The following is a 21845-nucleotide window of genomic DNA, read 5'->3' as shown; positions in this document are numbered from 1 at the left end:
GGAGCAGTGGCATGACCTTGCTCTTCTTCACCGAGTTCCCCATTAAGATTGTTCACTTTATAACATCCATTGAGCTAAAGGTTCAAAGCCTTATCAGTATCATTTCACTAGATGATTGCCAACTATTGATACCTTAATTTTGTTGAAAGACAACTCGACATCAGCATGGCTTTGCCATTCATGACACATCCCTCATTGTTCAGTGTACATCTAGATTTAAATGTATATGCTGATCAACATTTTACGAACGACAAGCCTGTATCCTTAAATTTTTAAAATGCTGTGAAACTGGAGTAGAGAAGTACCTTCTAAATGACAATTTGGGTGTAGGTGCACGAGTTACAGGGTCAATTTTGAAGATATATCTACTGAAAGCGATAGGAGTTTCCATGGAACGATTTCTCGATGATATGTCTATTGATGCACTTAACTAATTTTCTCTTTTCATCTTGCAGGGTAAGAAGATCCAGAATTCAAAAGATCTACCCATGCACTAACTGATTCTTGAAAGCTGACGCAAAGAGAGCATGTCTTGTTGACTCATATCATAGCTCAGCCTGCCAAACCCTCTTTGGCCCCCTTCGGTAACAGTTGAAAGAGGAGTTCATTTTGTACCCGCTGCGTGACTTCTCAAAATTGGGAAGCGAAATGTAGGCCCTGTCGTAGAGTTGATCTCTAACCTGTAATGCGATGTAATTCCTTTGGGTAAATCTGACACAGCATCATCAGCCATTGTCTGGTGCTATTTCGTATTTTCTCTATACAAGGTTTGTATTCTCTGGCAGGGTTGAGATCTCTAAAGTTGGTAAGGTTTTTTTTTTCCTTTGAAAAGACCAAACGGCACCTGATTTAAAGAATATTCACAGAGAAAGACATAAATTCAAACCAAGCTCACACTCCTCTCTCCTTCACTTCGTCTATATGCCTCGGCTAGTCACTGCTGAGGCAAGTTGAGCCTCCATCGGCGCTTGCTCCCGGCTGCCGTCTCATGTTGCCTCCGTTGTCTTGGCGCCCAACTATGCCTCAAGCCAGTCTCAAACCGAGTGTGGTCATAACTCAACTCAACTTGGCCTCGACTCTCCCTCTCACTTCTTTGCACTTGCCCCGGACCACGCCCACCCCTTGTTCAGCCATCGCTTGTGCTTGCTTGATGGTAGCTCTTGTGCCCCATCGCATGCTGTTGCGACCCCTTCCTCATGCCCCTTATGACAAACAAGACTTGGGTTCACGTGGTGGGTCATGATGTAGTGAATCTCCCCGAGTTTGACATCTTTTGGCCTCGGGCGACTTTCGATTTGGTTTAACTAAGGCCTACGACCTCCGGTCTAAAGGCTGCAACCTCATATTAGAGGTCGCGCCTTTGTAACGGCAAGGGCCGAAGGGAAGAATAGGCCTAGTGAAGGGGTCGAGTGACGATGAGATGGAGAGAGTTCTGGTCATGTCAAGGCTGCCACCAATTGCGCCGGTTTGTTGATGACCAAATACTAATCGATTTACGAAAGATTGCTTTTTATGAACTAAAAACAAGTCTGAATTGGGGAAAAAAATAACTTCCACTTCTGTTAAAAAGGAAATCACTTTTCCTAAACCACAAAACAAATGAAGTTTCATTGAAAATGATCTTTATGAAAATATTCTGTTATTATGAAATTTTCAATAAAACAAAATGCATCCTAAGTTTTTGTTTGTGAAAGAGAGAAGGGCAAAAGTGGTAAGGAGAAAGAATGATAAAAAGGACAAAAAGGAAATAAATCTGAATCATTTATTTATAATTGCGATAAGTCGTCAATCTCTTAGTAGACAAATATAAAATGTAAGGTTACCTCTTCAAGTTAGAGGATTTAAATCTTGAGCGGAAAATTTACTATACCAAAATATTTTCCTCTTGTTTTGATATCTAGATCTCTTAGGAAAATGAGAATGAAATTTTTTTATAATCAACAGAAAACTTATGATTAATTTAAGAAAATGATTTCCTCTTTTAAAAATGAGAAATTTGTTTTCCAAAATACGAGTGGATCTTGGCGCTCGGGCACAAGGACCCCAACGTCGATGCTTGGGCCCACAAAGGTCTAGGCTGAGACCCTGGTGCCTATCCCCAAGTCTTTGGGGGTCATGCCTACCCGACTCTTACACCTAAATCATTGGAGATCGAGCGTGGAGTCTAGGTCCACATATGTTGTCCTCGAGGCCAGGTTCTACACTTCGGTGCCCATGCTTGGGTTTCTAGCAATTAGGGCGGAGAAACTCTAGCTCCTGCAAGCGAGACCCTAGTAACTAGTTGCAAGTCCTCGAGGCCAAGGCATGGTCCCTGATCCTAAGCCGAGGTCCTCGACACCAAGTCCAGAACACTGGCGGCCAGGCCTAGGTCCCTCGAGACCGAGACCGAGACCAAGCCCAAGACCTCAGCGCTCGTGCCGGGATCTTCAGTGACCATGCTCAAGTCCATGGGACCCTGACGGCCGTGCCCGGGCTCCACATGGCTAGGTCCAAGACCCCGGCACGCAGGCCTGAGTACCCCAAGGCTGCACCCAAGACCTGAGCACCAGAACCCAAGTCCTTGGGTTTTATTTGAGACTTTTTCTCAAAATGTATTTTGTGATTTTTCCCTGTAACAAATATTGACAAATAACTTCCATGTTATCTGCAAATTACAGCCAAATATAGGAAAAATGATCATTTTCCTCGAAAATAAATTTCTTTGAAAATATTTTCCAAAAAAGTTCATTTTCCATCTAACAAATAATGCCTTTAATTTGCAATAGGAAGCATATGACGCGAATTGATGGGGAAGAATAACTAGAAGCATAAGGCTACTCCAGGTGCGGATACATGATGATGGATCCTGACTGGCTTCACTGCAGAAGATCTAATTCTAAGTTTCACAGAGCCCGAGGCTCCCCGAGCACCACCAAAAATGCCAAATTCACCCCATAGCCACTGCAATATTCAGAAGAGATTGCTGTCTTATGAGCGTACAATGGAGAGGATTACTATGCATATCGCAATCCTAGAAGTGTAAGAACCGGTTACATGCAAAAATCACATCTGAATAATACCACAGAAATGAGCATGATTTTCAATTCATTGGCTCAGTAAGTTTGATCTCACTCTGGCAATTAACCAAGAGAACAGTCATGTGATGATGGTCAACTGGTGAAAGAACAGAGCAAGAAAAGACAGCAACCAGCAAAAATTTTTAGTTGCAATGACCACCTAGCTGTTCGTTTTTGCTTGGTTCCTCTTTAACAATGAGCGAAATCGTAATAGTAATGACCAATTGGGACTTTATTATTTTGAGATCAGCTTTCCTGGACAACAGAATTCCTATGTAATCAGCAAATTATTGTGAGAGCTGGCAGGTGATCCTCGGAGCTCAAGAAGATTGTAGATTTTTGACAAATTTCTTAGCCTGCAATAGAGAGGGGAAAAAGTGACTTGTAAAGTGTTTATGCATGCCAAATACTACACGTGCAGCAATATTTGGCGACAAAGTGAAGACTAGCAAGTCATACCTGCTCTAACGTTAGGAACATGATCACATTCCAAGATCCCAGCCTTCCGAAATTTGGAATGAAGCCCTTATAGAATGCTAAAGGACCCTGAAAAGAAAAGAAACGGGAGTCAATTATTTGTCTTCAGATGGTTACGGCATTCATTTTTAACAAGAGTTCTTCAGACAAAGGACAAGCTCACAAAAATCAGACAGCAAATAAATAGAAATTGGACATGCCTAGATACTGAGATGTAATGCTTAGGAGTGAAGAAGCCTATAGGGATCAATTGTTTTGCTTGACAAGAGAGTACCTTTCTAACAGCAGCTAGAGTAAGCTACTCGAATGGATTTAACTACACAATGGAGGTACTTGGTTCTCCCATGACTGGAATGAGTGTAAGCGGCAATAAAAAGAGGAAAAGAAAACTGCTATCCTGTAGAGGCAGTTCTGTGGTTATGCACCAGGCACTACAACATAAAAATGCAAGCACAGGCAGGCATTCAATTGAATAGACACCCTAAAAGACAAAAAGAACAGGAAAAGAGGAAACAGAAAAAACCAGGGATGGTAAAACATTGTACATTCTACCCGGTTAAAGGATAACAAAAAACTAGAAAAGATGATAAGCACATCAAACATAAAATTGCAAAAAATGATCCTACATCGTTTCTCAGTGTCTTTGCGAAGCAATCAAGGGTGCTTTTGTAAGTAGGATCTCCCATCATTCTAGACTTGACCTGTCACAAACAATGGGAAAAGCAACTTCTTAGTGCTCGAGGAAATGTCAGAAATGTCAGGAGGTCAGAAATGGACTCTACATAATAAGAACAAACTGTACAATCAAAAAAGTGAATGAGCCCATTTATGGAAATGCTAGAAAGAAACCAAACACAACTATTCAATGAAGAACAAGACTGTGGATCTCCCACAAGTCTATTATGAACTTGTGAAAGCAAATAGTAGTCACAAAGCACTCTAAAAACCTGTATGAACCACTAGGCGTAAGCGGCTAGCATACCACATCAACTGGAGAGCCAATGCAGACGGCAAAAAATCCTGCCCCGAGACCAGAAAGGAGATGAGTGAAAACATTGTCTGAGAATCCCGGAATTTTCAAAATACTCTGCACATAGATACAAGTTAGAATCTGCAATAAAGATGCTGCCCAACACCCCTCCCCCCGCCTCCCAGCTTGTGAAGCTTTTCAACAGGTGACGCTACCTGCTTGATTTGATCATAGCTGGCTAGCTCAGCAGCATTGATTATAGCATTTCGTGCTATATTCGGTCCAACTCCTGTCCAAAGAGCGGCCACACCTTCCTAATTGTTGATTTGAGATCAATAAAAGAACAGTGAAATACATACAAGCTAGACAGGTTTTTATGTTGAACGCCACGCATATTTCAAATAAGAAGCACAACCTGTCTGACAATTGTTGAATAAGCGCTGAGTGCTCCAGAGTAGCGTCTAGGCACACCAGGGGGCAATTTTCCTTCAGATTGAAGCCTAACTTTCACGAGATCAGTTGGGTTTGCCACTGCAATTCCTAGGGCACCTGTTTGAAACAACACATATCCACTTAGGATGGTCTATGGCCTGTTGTTAACACTAAAGCAAAAGAAAAAAAGTACTTTTCTGCTTTCCTGCCAGAATTAAAAGTGTCAATCCAATTTAAAAAATTAGGATGAAATTATATGTGGTTCATGGGTCAACATTTGAGTGTCATGAAAGTTTCTGGAGTTTTTGATTTTAAAAAAGTTCAAATGCGTCGACTGCAAGATTTAGATTAAGCGAAAAGCGAAAAGCAAAAAGCAAAAAGTAAAAGTCAATACAGACAAGCCCTTAGACGTGTAAGATTCTGCCTATTGGACAAAATACAAAATTACAAATCTAGGGGCCTGTTTGCTTACACTCAAAAATAAGCAAAAAGCATTTTTTTCTTTCCCAAGAAAATTCAAAATGTTCCTTAAATTCCAAAGTGATTATGGAAAAATTCTATATGAATCTATGTATCAACATTTGAGGGTTGTGAAAGTCTCAATAGTTTCTGATTTGAAGTTAATAGTGCATGAGCTGCAAGAGGCTAAGCAAAATTAAAAAAATAAAAGTCAATTTAGAAATGCCCCTTAACAGATGGACCTCATTGTAGCAAAACAAACCAATCACGACTAAGACCTTGTAGAAGTCTGCGCCCAAGGAAGATACTGAAAGCATGCGTCAGTAAGCTCACCAGTTGTGAGTGCAGCAAGAATTTTCTTGGACAATGGAACATCTCCGACAAAGTCTTTACCCACATAGAAGCTCTTAACCTGTCACAATACACAATTTATGTTACAAAGGGAATTGCAAGAAAATGAAAAATAAAATAGAGTAGATATTTTCAATGACAACACATAGATAAAGCTTACCGGCTCATACAACCCGATTCTAAGGCCTCCAAATAGACACTGACGATGTAACCCTGGCACAATGCCTTTCCAAAGTGCAGTCAGACCTTCTTCCCTTGCAATGGTGGCAACTGTGCCAAGCATGCCCCTATACTTGGGCAAGGCCAGGGCCTCACCAGGAGCAGGTTTCTTTTGAAGCTGAAGCCTAACTTTAGCAGTATCCAAAGGAATAGTGCAGATCTGCATCAAAGATGCATTTCCATAGCAATTTTAGACTATAGAAGTTATCAGAAGAGCAACTCAGCAAGAGGTATGTCATTAAGCAAGAGATTTTCAGAAGTCTGTAAGAAGTCAAAGAGCTATTCCCATCAGTCTCTATAGCTAGTATTTCCAGAAAAATATGCTCTTCCAATGTATTTACATCAGTCTGCCTGGAACTTCATTATGGATGCCATTTGACCAAATTGTAAGACATATAGTTAAGCACACTGCAGCAGAAAGCTAGTAATTTTCATCATGGTTTTGTCATGTGCGTAGATGCATCTTTTTCAGAGAGAGAGAGAGAGAGAGAGATGTGGATAAAATGAAAAAGCTGAAATCAGTGAACTGGGAACTTTAGAGGTCATCTGAGTGCTTTTGACAAGAGAGTGGTTTTTATACGTGTTGAAAATGTTACAATCAACATATAGGAAGCCTAAAACTCCATACACAAAAATGGAATAACTATCCCAATTAATGACCTGCTTTTCTAGTATCTACTTATATTTGCAATCTTTTGCGTTCTCAGCATTAAATTGTCCAAAACCATGGTGCCCCAGTATTCCTATTCAAGTTGAAATTGAAATTAGCAGGAAGTACTCCGTGGGACAAACTACCGAAAGTAGTTTTTTGCATGCAAGACGCAATTTATGTATTCCTGAGAAAGAACACAGTATTCAAATATTTCGATTCAATGATCATATGGTCTTAGTCATATAATGAAATTCACACACAACAATACATTTCAGGAGTAACTCTTCCGGCACTGTTAAAGTATATAATGCTGATGCATGGTGCCATTTATTGGCTTAAACTGGTAATTTGACTATGGCTCCAAGTGATTCTATAGAGCGGGAAGTCTCCTGACGAAATCCCCATGCCACTTACTTACCTCTATATCTAAATCTAATTTTCACACTCCATATTTTATGCTAAATGTCAGCCTATGAGTGAATCGGAGTTGTTAGAAGTACTTTAACTTCACTGCACCTCCATTGGCCAATTTAAGCTTTATATCAATGGATTGGGGTCAAGCATTTACCTGCAATAAATCTTGCCAAATCTTGGAATTTGGACGAGATGCAGGAGAAATAGGTTTACCATGAATGGAATGCATAAATGTGGCAAGAAAGTTCTTCAAGTTCTGTCTTTTACCCGACAAAAAGTCTTATCGGGTATAAGGATACATTTTCTGATTGTGTAGCTTGAATGAGTTTTCGAGCTTCTATTATAAGATTGGTTTTCCTGGCCTTTCCCCAAATTACGCTCGTTCCCTTGTGAGATGCCAGGCCGTTGATTCAGATTATCCAATACTAACTCATTAACTTTCAAATACCACCCTTCATGAAAACCCAGGCTTCTAAAACTTTATCATACTTCTGCATGTTTTGCAATTTTAGACACCGAAAATTCCCATCTTTTTTGATGAATTTTGCTTTGAAAGTCCAGTGGTCATGCAAAGTTATCTATTACAATGGTTCAGAATCTGCACAAAATGAATAAATCTTACCAGCGAGAGAGAGAGAGAGAGAGAGAGGACTTCAAATTCCCCGAAAATATAGGAGTCAATACGAAAAACATATAAACAAACAGGTGAAAAGCACAGAATAGATGCTAAATCATTGCTCCAAAATGATTCATTTCGTATATTTGCCGCAACCCAGATGAAAACATGCGGTCTCGCGCGCATACGAGAGAGAGAGTAGATCCATCCGCAGCATTCGGGGAGAATAACCGAACAAGCTAACTGAAGCTAGTGCATGTATGAAACCAGCTGATAAAAAAAAAGCAAACAAACCCAGCTCGCAGCACGACCCCACACACGCGTACACACAGAGAGATTCCCATGAAAGCGGGAAGAGAAAAGAACAGGATCGCACCTCGGCGAAACAAGCGGCGAAAGCGCTGCTGGCGAAAGTTCCGGCCAAGGAGATGTCGGACTTGGACTTGCCATCGGCCACCATCTTTCCTACCCCCCGATCAACGCACGCACGCGACACAAGAGAATCGTAGGCGCCGAAGCAAGAAGAGGAGGGAAGGGAGCCCGCGATGCGAAATGGGTCGGCGACTAAATAGGCGGAGGAGGGGTGCCGGACATGGAAGGATCAAAGCTCAATCCAGCCCAGCAGAGCCAAATGCAGTAAAACCCAATGACCGAACGATGATGATGGCCAAGGAAGAGAGAGAGAGAGAGAGATGACGCGAAAAGAGGGAATCTCGAAAAGAGGGAACCAGAATGGAAGAGGGAAAAGGCAAGAATGGGAAATGGGGCAAAGCGCAACTGGGCGTGTGCTCTGTTTCTGCTCTGCTTCGTCAGCTCTCATTTATTATTTGGACAGCCTCCCCCTCGTCTCGGTATTACCGAGAAATCCCACGCTCGATTCGAGCCGTAACCATTGATCCCATACGATAGATTGTCAAGGTTCATGCGCGATTCATCTCAATTCCTCGGTGCTCGATCCGAGCTAGATATTAAGTTTCCTGCTCGAGATTTGAATTGAATAGCAAGTCAACATACTCGGACTTACAATCTAAATAAAGTCTGCTCTGTGGTTCCAGGGTTTTTTTTTTTTTCACCTTTTCGACAACTATTGGACATCTTGATGAAACATATAGAAGTTCGGTTAGGCTCATGAGCGCGTCAAATCGAGAATTGGCGAGTTCGAGTATAAGTTTGGCTTAATAAGATACTCGAGTTGCTCGAGCTCTCGAGTTCCTCTAGAAATAGAGAGTCATTCTTTGGTAATGATGGGGGTCGGTTCGAGTTACCCATAGATGACTTGATGCAATTTGACACCACAGTGTACACGCGTACAAAGTTAGATGGTGATCGTGGTCTAAGCACCCTCCCCAAATTAATCAAGGTTTTCTAAAATTGAGGGGTTTAAAAATAATATTCAAATCCGTGGCTACTTTTTTTATGACAAGAGAGAAGATAAAAAATGCTTGTACCTATCTATTATACATGTATAAGATGTCAAAGGCTCATATTGATAATACTCAAAATTAAAAGTTACGCCGAATTTTGAGTGATGATAATTTAGATTGCAAACAACATAAAATTTAACGACAATTGAAAATCAACGGTTGTCATTAGTCTCTCACCAAATATAGAAAAATGATCACCATCGACAGGTTTAACGGATATATTTGACAAGATTCTAACTGTCATCAATTATTTTTCCTCTTCTAATGAATTTAGTGAAACATTACTTACTTATCATATTTATCGAATCTTTTACTTAATCGAGTCTCGTAAATAAATGCCGATAAAAGTTATCGAACAAGATTAACCCATTAAGTGCTGAATTTTTAACTTTCAACCCTTAATTAGATCCTCACGATTTGATTATTCCTCTCGTCAAAAAGATTTTTTATATTATTATTTTTATTAATTTATCGCCCACGACTAGCTCGTGGCGCCGCGTAATGGCTGAGCTGGTTTGAGACAGAAGCCCTCTCTTGTTGTTTTTGGGATAATCCGTGGGAATTGCTGACTCGGCTGCGTCGTGGATGGATGGTCAAGTTGACCAATTCGACTTCTTCTTTTTTTATTTATATTTTTTTGGGGGTATGTAAGAAAATTAAATTATTTCGACAAAAATGAGGATCTTGGGAGTTGGGACACGACATGTGCCAATGAAACATGGTTGGATTGGGAAGCCAAATAGAACTTGAATTCGTGCACTAAGCATGGATTTAAGGTAGGTGGAGCATTCATATTCCACTTGGTAATCTTACTCCCTTAAAGCATTTGCCTTTTCATTTTTATAATGAGTACAGTACATATGAGATAGGATAAATGTGTCAGTGGATTCATTGACGGAAGCCTGCTCGAGTATGCAAATTGGGCTAAGACCTTATAAAGTCGAACATCGCCAATTTTAGAAAGGAACGATTTCAGGAATCGCGAAATTAGGTTACAAGCCGCTTGGTTCATCCAAAAGAAAGCTGAAAGCCCATTACCTCGACGGGTGAAGCTCTTGAGAGATGCACACGATAATGCTTAGGGGAGATCTCTAATTGTATCGTTCCTCCCCAACCATTTTACTTCAAAACAAAAAGAGAAGGAAAGAGAGTTGAAAATGCTTGTCTTGGCGTTTCTCGAGTGAGGCAAAACCATGAAGAGAAAGTCTTGTGTGATATGAATCTATACCAAAGCCCGAAGGGCATCCTTGGATGTTCTTGCAACAACAAGGCAACTCAAGTTGGAAATTGAAGAGAATTCAAAATTTTCAATTGGCAGCCCATTCTCTACTTAACTGCAACTTTCTTATCAACCAGACAATGATTGAAGGCAACTAGAAATAGTGGAGTCTAAGATGGAGCCACTTACCTCCCTATCCCCATGCGCTACTTGTTCATGCTCTTTTAGACGTTATGGAGTGTTTTATTTTTTTGTGGCTATGTTGGAATGGATACCCATGGGTTAATAAATTTTCCTTTGAGTTTCGATGTTGATATCTTAATCTCTTAAGAGGCGGCTAGATAATTGTATCGAGGGCATTCATTAATAATTGTAGCTTTACAAATAACTAATGCTCTTGCCCGTGCTTCGCAGGGGTTCCATCTCTAAGATCTTTGAAAATATTTGCTAATCACTAAAATCTCACAATTCTAATTTCCATAAATCATGATTGATTAGACATTCTACTATATTATATTTCTCTCTACCTCATAACTATTGTAGGTAGTCGATTTTATTGCATTTATGAAACTAATAAATTTCAAAAGATTTTCCTCTAATTCTCAATTTCTTGGCCAAAATCCTTAAATTTTTTATTTGAAAAAGAAAGACTCATTCCGCTAGATTTACTGCGTAGTCATTTAATTATCAGGTTTCTTTAGCAGAAACCTTGTGACTTGGATAATATTTTCTGCGTGTAAGAGATGTTGCATTTCCTGCATTCAAGGCATTAAAGCCGGAAGGAATGTGGCATCCAGATGGACCACTTCGTCGAATGCAATGGCTGTTGGCCTGGTGGATGATTGAACATCAGGTACATGTGGATTCCTCTTTTATGTGCATATCGCAAATCTTCAAATATTCTAACATGGAAATACTTGAATATTTTCAATAAATAACCAATACTTCTTCTTCTTCTTCTTCTTCTTCTTCTTCTTCTTCTTTTTGTATAGGTAAAACAGGAACTTTTATGTAGGAACGAAGCACCCCTATCTACAAAAGCTAACCTATCATGTTTTTACAGGGAGGTCTTTTGTTGCTTTCTGAAGAAGTTGCTACAGATGATTCTTCATTAGGCCAACAAGGCCCTCAATAGGGTGAGATTATAGAATCTCGACCATTGACAACATAGTAATATTGCTCACGACAAGTTGAAATCTGCATCAACCTTTTCGGATATAAAGTTGAACCACCGACTTTATATCTTTGATCATGCAAAGAAAAGGTTGATAAAATGCTTTCTACGACGCAATGACAGCGTTGAATCTAAGTGGCTTCGTCCAATTTGCTTTGCACCGTTCGCATCAAGCTCAGAGGATATGGACATATGCATAAAACAAGGAGAATCAGTAAATTCGGGGAATCAATATAGTCGAGAAAAACACAACCGAAATAACCAACTATATTACCCTCTTGGCTTCCCTCCACAATCATATTCTTCTTCTTTCCCACAGTTCATAAAAGGCCATCAGCATCCTATTCCATATCATACATAAAAAAGGCACCACTCTAGGGTTCATTTGTCATCCTAAACTTAAAACCTTCACCTTCGTTTTCAGCAAAAACCTATACAATACCAACCTAAATTTTACTATGAATGCTTTGGTCAAATACACGTAAACATATTTTCTTCCTTGGCTTATTCAGCTACAATAGTAACACACCTTCAGCAACACTATGCCACCACAAAGGCACTTGATGATCCAGTGAAATGCTGGATGGCCCCCAAAAGCGACTTCGCAGCACCAAAATGTCGGATTCTGTAAACCCCCGAAACAACCGAAGTAGGGACCCTCCATTCTATAGTTGAATAGCTCCTAGGACTCAGTTTCGCGGGCCTTGACCATATGAACTTCAAGCAGAAATCGTCGTCATCGTAGGCTGGGACCCAGGCCTTCTGATCCTGGAGAAACTCTACCAGCGCGAAAGTCCCCTCAGTCATCAGGTCGTTTCTAGGACAAGCAGACCAAAAAGTGACTCTCACTAAATCTCCTCTTCTGAAGGTGGAATTTAAGGGGATATCAGCTTTAATGTCTCCAAAGTTCACGCCGGGAGGTGTTGCATCCAAGATAACTGGTGGGAGTAAGCTTATTTGCTTGTCAAGGAGATCTGGCGGCAGCGGACCTGGTTCAATGGTTCTGTCAGTGATGAGAGCTTCAATTAATTTCTTGAACTCCTGAATGTAGGCACTGTGTGTGTGGGGACCGTAAAGAGTAGAGGCGCCCTGGCAAGCATCAACAGCCACATCTATAAGTCAAGGTGGATGTGGAAACAGAAGTTTCGCATCCACTATCAAATGGTTTAAGTGTGACAAAAAGCTACTAATCTAAAAGGTAAGGCCGAGCAGAAGGAGCTCTCCCAAACAGTATCATTACTAAATTTTACCTCCTAATTCCAAAAAATAGGCCCATCCTCAAGCTAAACTAACGACATAAATTCATCCTCCTACTGACAAAAGTAATTCTCTATCTAGGGAATTATAACTAACATAATGAATATGTGGCCAAACAAAAAGAAAACATAATGACTAACTGATACAACAGTCATGTAACTTATAAAGGCTTCTTCATTCATGTATTTCTTTTTAATATATAACCAAAGCAGGTGTTGGTATTGGCATGTCCAGACAACCAGGGTATCTGAACAGTTCATGCAGGCACCTTAAAATAATTAACTTACCTGATGTCAAGAGTGGGAAAGAAAGACCTAATAAGACACTGATGGAAACGCTAGCAGGGTAGTTGAATCTGCACTTATGGCAGAGGATACAAACTACAAAGATAGGAATCAGCTAGGAGGATCCATGTAGCTCCCTTGCACCTTAAACAAAAAGGCTTACCTACTGCTCGATGTATCAGACATAAACAACTTAAAGGAGTTAAAAAGATATCTCAAAACTACAATTTTGATGATAATTAGCACAGCAATTTATGCTGCTTAATCCCACTATACTCATGCAGCATATTTACAGTTTATTACTAGGGAAAACCGATGCCCTAATGTGGGAAAAGATAAGTTTGTATGATCAAAGTTGTTAGACTGAATATCTAGGTTTGTTCATAGCAGTCCAAACCATGGTCAAAAAGAGCAGTCTAATGATTGCTTTCCCCCAGTCAAGAAATAAGAAAATGCAGAACGAAACATGGCCTATGCTCATTTTTGCAGGTCACTGACTGTTTCAGTTTCAAAAACATTGTTCAGTGTTCACATAAGAATCAATGAGTTACCGAGGCAACCAATATCAGTGAAACACTCTGCAAATTCCCCCGATGATGAACCGCTTGTACACCTGATGAACTTGGCAATCGCACGTGTACAAGAAATAACGCTCTAACAAAGATGCTACTATGACCTGATTCATTAGTAAACAGAGTAGAAGAGATTCAGACCTCGTATCTCTGCACTTGATATTCCTCAAACGTGGTAACATACTGAGAATATGTGTTGGAAAGCCCTGCAATGACAACATGGACATTGCTATCAAACTCGTCTGCTCTAGAAGCAAGCACCATCTTGATGGCATCGCGCAGACGTCTACCGGCCATAGTTGTGAACTCTGCAAGTGCAAGCAATCTAAGCATTGGTGGGTGAAATAAGACACAAACGATGATAAACCATGGGAAATCATCAAGTAATCCCATCGTCCGCTAAATATACATCATTCTGTTCAATTATATGAGCTTTCTATCCGAGCACCAAACAATTTGTCCAGCCACAGTTCTTCATGTACTTTCCTTAATGCTCCAACATATATTGATGGAGGAACAACTAAACAATTTAACAAGACAAGAAAAAGCAACTATCGGGGGCAGGAAGCACTTTTGTTGGTACCTGCAGGTACGGTGAGAATTAATAGCTGCCCTATTTGCAGAGTCTGTAGAGGAAGTATTGTAGGCTGCAGTTTGGATAAAACAACTTATGTTAGAACACCAATGAGGCATTGCTGGTAGTTTCAAATGCTGAATAATCTGCAGCTAGGACTCCCTCACTTCAACTATTGTCTAACAGAAATTGCTGAATTTCAATTTTTAATCGAATATTTAAACATCTTACTAAATGGTAATGTTCCATGAACTCTTCTCCACTTACCGCCCAGTCATATGGTTCCTTCATTTCTCCAGTGTCAAGTAGAATGGGCTTAGGATGATGACAGTCAATCTGCTCTTGAGTGGGTGTTTTCAACAAATCCCTCACCAGCCTCCAAAAGGGATTACCCTGGACGAGCAGTCGACAAGAAACCGCTGCTGGTTAGGTAAATCTGCCATTAAAAGCTTGTAATGGAAATTTTTAATGCAGGCAATGGAAAGATTTGACCAGCCTTATCATCTCCTTGATTGAAATCAAAAGCTCCAGGGCCATCAGTTGTTCCGGCAGCAAAAGCAAAGCCCATTGCAGCAGGACATGTTTTCACCACCTGAGTGCCCCCACCAGGTTTAGGAACTGTAATCTCAATGTTAGAGAAATCCACATAAGCATGCTTATATCTGATCTTCCCTTTCAGCTGCTCCGATGCTTTGTCAAAGAGTTCTGCAGCCTTTTTGAATTGCCTTTCTCCTATTATGCGTGTGCTCTCAAATTCATCTGGGTATCTTCCAAATAAACATGGAAAAGATCAAGACTCTTACAAACTAAAAGTCATTTGTACATGCTTTCAGGAAGAGGAATTGTACTTACCCTGGCCCCCGTCCATAGCACAACTCATTCTTTCCATTGCACGTGCTATGATTGAAATCACAAGGCAGTCCAGAGTCGATGCAAAATGAGCCGAGAATGTTCGGGCTTACATCGCCACAATTTGTTTGACAGAATGCAGAGACAAACTTTGGCCTATCATCCTTTCTTAAGGCACTCCTGACTCTCCTGGTGACACCCAAAGATCGCATTATAGGTCTTTGTCGAGAAGAGTGGAAAGAACTGGCAAGCGTCTTCTTTATACCTGCATCAATAGGTTAGTTTTGCGCACTCACTGACCCAAGCAACATCTGTTCTCTGGATACTATCTAAATTTTAGGAGGTAATTGATAATGCATATTTAACAGCGGATATCAAGGCACAACATTTTGGAGATATGGGGTTAAGATGCCGGTAACCAGAAGAATTTACTTCATGAGATGCAAGGCACTGAAAGAAATTCACACATCATTCTGTTCTCAGTTTTCCCGTTACATCGAGGGAATCCACATCCAAAGATGACGTTAAATTTGAAAATTTCTCACTTTAAGGTCCATATTAGTTTCAATATTTAATTTTCTAAGTGAAGGGTAGCTAAGAAGTCAGGCATTCAGGAGAATGATGAGGCTTTGGGAGCGTATAATGCAGTTCTCCCCTTGATTCTGTTAAGGAGTCAACTAGACTGGGTCAGTGTGGTTATAAAATGAGCTAACAACATGCAATGTACTACTTACTAAGCTTTCAAACGGAATTTTTTCCTAGTAATTGGATATTGGGCCATACGTGCAAAGCATAAGCCAAGAGTTCTGTCCTGCACGAGTGATCCCTACAATTATCCTCACCGGTCATTTCTGTCAATATGCTCAAAAAAGCATCCTTTTATGATATGGGAGGACATTTTATTAGGTCTAAAAAATATCTACAGTGCAACTTGTAGATGAGCATAAAACACAGGAAGAACCTTTTACCTTAGAAAATAATAAGATTTTCCAGTAGCTTAAATTTTGAATGTCCATAGCACCAGATCGGCTGGATTTCTTCTGTATTACCAAGAAGATACCATATTTGTCGTATAAAATTATTTCTCATGCATTGAATAACAAAGATTGGTCTTTCCTTAGAGTTCTACAATGCAGTTTGGAACAATGTGACCAAGATATATAAGTCAACATGTAGAGGTCTTCAGCTTACGCGTTTTATGGTTAGAAACCAGGCATGAGACTCTTCGAAGTATCCTATCTGTTCCAGAGTCATTAAAACGAGCACTTCCAAAGCCTTTCAAAGAAGCATTCTTTTCAAACCAGTCCTCCATAAATCGTGCTGCAGCTCCTTTGTTGTCACCACTAATTAGGGAGTTAGTTCGACTCATTGAAGTTCCATGTGTTGCAAACCAGTTGAAGCTACCAACTGGACCCCATTCATCATCTACAAACTTTAGGAGAGTCATTTCTTTGTCGACATTGTATTCGTATTTCTTCTGTTCAGCCTCAGGATTATTGAGATAAGCACTAGGACTTCGGTTAACACCAGCATCAAGGAGCTCTCCTGCAAAATCATGAGGATGTGAAGCTTTAAGTCCCAAAAAGCCTGTATATTTGGGAGGTGACTGAAACAAACACAACAGAGACAACAGACATATGAAAAAATACACAGAGATGGTTCTTCACTGATTAAATCTGAAAGAATTAACTTTAATTTAATAGATGCTGATGGTAAACGGAAAAGAAGAGCAAAACCCATCAGATAGAGTAGTTTAGCTTACATCCCTCTTCCGTTTCAATACTTCCCACAGCCATTTAACTACCAAGATAGGATCTTGCTGGAGAATGTTATACGGACTTCAATATTCCAGCCAAAACTTCAATATCAATGACTATAAATGTCAAATTTCAGTAGAAAGTCCAGGATTATGAGGAAAATATAACTGAGAGAGAGAAAGATAGCAATGAGAAGAGATGTTCACTGAAGGTTTTTTGAAACTTTAGAAATAATAAACCCTTTACAATTGTTGGAGGCATCTGACAACTTTTTGTCCTACAGATTATCATGGCAAGAGTCTAAGACACTCGCATCAGCAACTTAATCGGGGACAAGACCACAAGTTTTGATCTTCTGCATCCAAGAATCAATTAGCTTCACCGATACTAGTTTCCTTTGGTTCCTCAGCTTGGGTTTCTCAGCACATGATGCATAATGAAATTAAGAGTGCAATCCAGTTAAGTCAACGCAATCTACCACTTGGACTGAATTAGTCAATTGTAAATCTCAAGGTTTGATAATTAACCTTACAAAATCAAGCGTGATAGCTCTAGCTCAACTTGACTTAAGATACTCGAGTTCAGCTAGTCTATTTAAATTACTGTTTTAAGTGGATGTGATATCAAATTAGAAAATGATCTTGCACCCGAGAAATGAGGTACTGCTCAAACTTTTGCTCTCATAGGAACCTAAAACATGTTAAAAATACAAAAGAGAGACAATGAGTCAAGAGGATTGCCAAGTCCTCAATTTAACTATGAGGACGGGATCTTTCTGACCCTTGACATACTCAAACTTAATGAAGATTGTAAAGTTAGTATTGTTCAGCAAGTCCAAGTCAAACTAGAGTTCAACTAGATTCAATCCCTACATACAAGACAAGTAAATAAAACAGAGTGAAAAAGGAAAAGAGTAAATTTAAATCATGACTTTATAATTCTGTATGTTGGCATTTGCAGTCCAAGGAACAGACTGTCACTGACTACAACTATTAAGCTATATTCACAACATGCATAATCATTCTTGAAGCTAAGCAAAATATTTGCACAGTTCCAGCAACAATTGCTTGAGTGAGAATAGTAGCAAACTCAAATAAGAGATACCACCAGCCATCAGCTATTCACTCATGAACCATCAAACTATCATCACGGAGTACATCATTGCAATTTAAAAACATGTCCAAAGACACAAATATGTCCAATTAGATATAGGGCAAAGAGGTGAATGAAGAAGTTCACTAAATTGATTCTGTCTATCTCCATCTTAACAAGAAATCAAAACATAGATTGATGGCTGTAGCAAGCAGTGAAAGATGGGATAAAGAAGAGTAGAAAAAATATGAAGCATTTTTATCACCTCTATTGACAAAAATACTTCCTGGCCGAAGATTTTCATGAGCTTGTATAATGCTTTTCTCGATCCCGTCAACAAGAGCATCAAATGACTGCCTTACAAATCCAAGTGATGTCACTATATATACAACATATTGGAGATAGCCTCCTGGTCCAGCATGAGTGTGAATTCCACTAATTGCGACATTCTCTTCCGTATAAAGATTCCCATATCTGAAAAGTAACAAACTTGGATATATAATACTAGAAGGCTCGTTGTTCAAAGGTTATACTGTAAATTTTTTCATAAGATGCAATAAATTCTTCAACTGCATTATTTATAATCTTGACAGTTAGTCCACTCAAAACAGCTGCACCTTTCTATTTTATCCAGTGAAAGAATGAAGATGTTAGAAGAAGATTGCAGTTCACACACTTCTTAGAGAAGATGATAGAAACTATGTATGTCAGGCTCATGTAAGCAGAGTTGAATTTCATCCAAACTAATGTCAGGAGAAACAATATTCCAATGAAAGAATCAGGGTTTAAGGCTCCATTCGTTTGCCGGAAAATATTCTCCTTTTGGAAAATATTTTTTCGGAAGTCATTTTCCTGAAAAATATTTTCCTGGAACACAATTTTCTGGTGTTCGGCTAAAATTTGAAAAAGTTTCGGAAAATATTTTTTGGTGTTCGGCGACCGCCGATCCGGCGGCGTCCGGCGACCGCGGCGGCGACGCAACCGGGCGGCGGCGGCGGAGGCGGCGGCGGCGGCGGTCGGCGGCGGGCGGGGCGGCCGGCGCGCGGCGGCCGGCGGCGGCGGCGGCGGCGGGCGACCGGCGGCGGCGGTGACCAGCGATCCACTTCCTCTCCCACGGAAAACATTTTCCCTCTCATGGACAATTTTGCCTTCACTTTGGGGGAAAATGATTTCCTCTTTGTGAAAAGAGGAAATCATTTTCCTCAAAACAATGAAGAATTTGGGGGTGGGGAAGGAAAATGTTTTCCCACGGAAAACATTTTCCGCCCCTGAACACCGGAAAATGCGGAAAATGTTTTCCGGAAAAATATTTTTCCGGAAACGAACACAGCCTAAGAAGAGTGTAGTTTAAACACTCATCAAATGAGATAAAAGAAATATGTACTTCATGCTTTTATAAGCTGAAAAACCATCCAAATTAATGTCAAGCAAAACAATTCTCTGGTGAAAGAAGGAAGATGTAAGAGTGCAGTTTATACATATACTTATTGAAAAAGATGAACAAAATACGTACTTCATCCACATGTGAGTGGTATAGTTGAAATTCATACAAACTACAGCAACAATTTCTCCAAAGAAAGAAGGAAGATGTTAGAAGAGTGCACTTTACATGCTTAATTTCAAAAAAAAAAATGTAATTCATGCTCATACAAGCAGAATTCCATCTACTCAAGAAAAGTATAATTCTAGAATTGATGATATGAGGGTAGAGAATCGTATCTACTCATGCATGAAGGTCCAAAAGTACATTCTGGCCTAAAAGTTGGACTTAGAATGGCAGTGTCTACAGTTAGATTTAACTCAATGTGGGAGAGATTACCCTGCTTTTAATCTCTCAAGTACTTTATTAGTCACAATTTGTGAAGCCATGCATGCATCAAGATTTACAAATGCTACACGATTCCCTTGAGGTTCCGCAACAATAAAAGTCCGAGCCCGCAATCTAAAGTGGACTCCAGATGCAATTTGCTCCATGTTTGCATATCCCATCATATTTACATCTGCAGCAGGCCCTGTTATATCATAGCTCCCAAGGCCAATCAAATAATTGGAAGCTGACAAGTTTCCTTTGATGTTCTGGAACAAGGCCACAAGGAACAAGAACCATCCAGTTATAGAAAACCTCTTGATAGAAGCATGAACAAGGAAAGACGTTGCCATATCCTCTTTCCACGACTTGAAATTGCCTCGCTCAGTTCATTTCATCTATGACAAAAGAAATGCCAACGTGTGAATCATCAAGTGAGCAGAATTTGTAGTAGAACATATGAGAAAGCCAATCCAAGTAAGACTATATAGTTAAGCCAGTGCACGTATTCACACCAATTGTCAGAGAAGGCTGGATTGGTACTCTAGGTTCATGAAATACAAAACTAGCCCGGGACCATAAAGTTACACTCCTTAGTCGCTAGCTAAAAGGTCAATTATAACTGCGATTACAACCTCTGAAGAAATCACCTGAAATGAGAAAGGTTTTCTTGTAATAACATGGCCCTACTCTACATGGGGAAAGCTCAAAAGTCCGTATTCTCAGCCTCCCAGGTGTGATATGTGTTTGTCAATACGGCTCCATTCTTTGCTCTAATCTAATCTCTTGGCAATTAAGTTCCACCAAATCTAGTTCTAGGCAGAGCATGCTCCTTCGATTATGCTGTACCCTTAAACTATGGAAAAGATTTAACAGACTTCCGCAGCTCGTTCTATTATAAGTTGACACGAGTGAGGGTGACCCCATTGGAACTAACAGGACACATCCTCGAACAAGCTGCAGACTTCGTATCATAATCAAATCTTTTTGCCGCAAGACGAGTCCGCTAAGTCAGCTGGAAAACAGACCCAGCAACCTTCAACTTCCATCTTACAATGTTGAAATTCCAATTACCAACAAGAAAAAAAGTACTGACAGCAGTATTTCAAGTTCCAGTGTCACAGAAAGCTCGTTTTGCGTGGAGGCTTTTCTCTATCTACAATATCAGAAGAACACATGACAAAGACCAGAACATTAAAATCAGCGGAACAACATGAGGAGACACAGCATTATGTTCGAGGAAAATAGAAATGATTGGGACGATGTGCAAGCTTGAAATGCAAAGAGATTAAAGCGATTCAGCGAAACGTACCGGTAAGAGCAGCTCGATTGGGTGGTGAACTCAAAGGAGCGCGAACCGAGCAAAGAATCGAGCATCCGATTTCTTCACAACGTACAACCCAAACGCGTACCCATTTATAAGGGCGACGCAGCGACAAATTGTCCTTTTGGAATGTCGTAGTGATTGCCTCTCTCTTGCAGGCAGCTGGGTCCCCCGCCATTAGAGTGGTAGTTGAGTCGAGAAGACTCAGCTCTGCTCTCTCTCTCTCTCTCTCTCTCTGCGCTTTATCGCGACAGGATCACCTGGTCGCGGGAAAGCGTTGTCGACCTTTCTGAGCGAAACGACGCGATGCTGGAGGGAGGCGAGAGGCGTGAAGCGCCATGAAAGCGCAAAAGCGAGAAGCTTCGTCTGTCCATTCGGTCGCGGTCGCACACGCTGGGGAAGGAAGGCGTGCGCGAGGTTCAAGTCTCTAGCAAGGACAGGTAACGACGCCAACCTCGGCTCCAAGACATCATCGGACGGAGACAAAAAGGAATTTACCTCGAGGCCAGTGAAGTAGAAGTACAAAGTCATTTGAACCCATCTGCCTCCCTCCAAAGAAGCTTCATTGGTTCGTTCGTAATCGAAGTTCCCCGTTGAATTTCTGCAGATTTCTCTTTCTTCTTTTATATTTTATTGAAAAGTACGTGATTCAAGAAAATATTTTTTATTTTCTTTGGAGAAAAATAGGTCAATGGAAAATATTTTCTTAATCAACGGAAAAGTATAAAATTCCAAAAGATGTATATTTATTATTTATCTTATAAAAAAATCTCAAACTGATATGACTCCTATTTTATCCTGATAAGATGTAAAAGACAAAGAAATTTCCTGGCGACTTCCATAAGACGTAAAAGTATCGGTGTGGA

At 40.2% G+C, this 21845-nt stretch overlaps 2 protein-coding genes across 4 annotated transcripts; both read right to left on the bottom strand.

Annotated features, from left to right (window-relative positions):
• Positions 1–3056: 3056 nt before the first annotated feature.
• LOC115691708 (mitochondrial uncoupling protein 1) lies at positions 3057–8443 on the bottom strand. Its single transcript, XM_030618421.2, has 9 exons — positions 8023–8443; positions 5906–6124; positions 5728–5806; positions 4919–5052; positions 4719–4817; positions 4516–4620; positions 4160–4234; positions 3516–3602; positions 3057–3412 (listed from the first exon to the last, which is right to left on the bottom strand). Exons 1-9 carry the CDS (start codon positions 8104–8106, stop codon positions 3377–3379), a joined length of 918 nt encoding a protein of 305 aa, XP_030474281.1. The 5' UTR covers positions 8107–8443; the 3' UTR covers positions 3057–3376.
• A 3254-nt stretch (positions 8444–11697) lies between these two features.
• Positions 11698–21466, bottom strand: LOC115691649 (neutral ceramidase 2-like). Of its 3 annotated transcripts, XM_056314572.1 has the most exons (11): positions 20968–21460; positions 20752–20811; positions 19668–20053; positions 18114–18322; positions 16191–16544; positions 15003–15264; positions 14647–14917; positions 14418–14543; positions 14160–14223; positions 13718–13884; positions 11698–12552 (listed from the first exon to the last, which is right to left on the bottom strand). In XM_056314572.1, exons 3-11 carry the CDS (start codon positions 20006–20008, stop codon positions 12004–12006), a joined length of 2343 nt encoding a protein of 780 aa, XP_056170547.1. In that variant the 5' UTR covers positions 20009–20053; positions 20752–20811; positions 20968–21460; the 3' UTR covers positions 11698–12003. The 3 variants fall into 3 exon arrangements, with proteins under 3 accessions (XP_056170547.1, XP_030474219.2, XP_056170548.1); XM_030618359.2 differs by lacking the exon at positions 20752–20811 and having other exon boundaries at positions 20968–21459; XM_056314573.1 differs by lacking the exon at positions 20752–20811 and having other exon boundaries at positions 12350–12552; positions 13718–13901; positions 20968–21466.
• Positions 21467–21845: the final 379 nt, after the last annotated feature.

This window comes from Syzygium oleosum, unplaced genomic scaffold (assembly GCF_021117445.2).
Source record: "Syzygium oleosum isolate NSW1041296 unplaced genomic scaffold, Sole_v2.1 Sole_v2.09, whole genome shotgun sequence".
Classification (NCBI taxonomy): Eukaryota; Viridiplantae; Streptophyta; class Magnoliopsida; order Myrtales; family Myrtaceae; genus Syzygium; species Syzygium oleosum.
The sequence above is the reverse complement of the archived record's forward strand: the minus strand, read 5'-3'. Positions and strand labels throughout refer to the sequence as shown.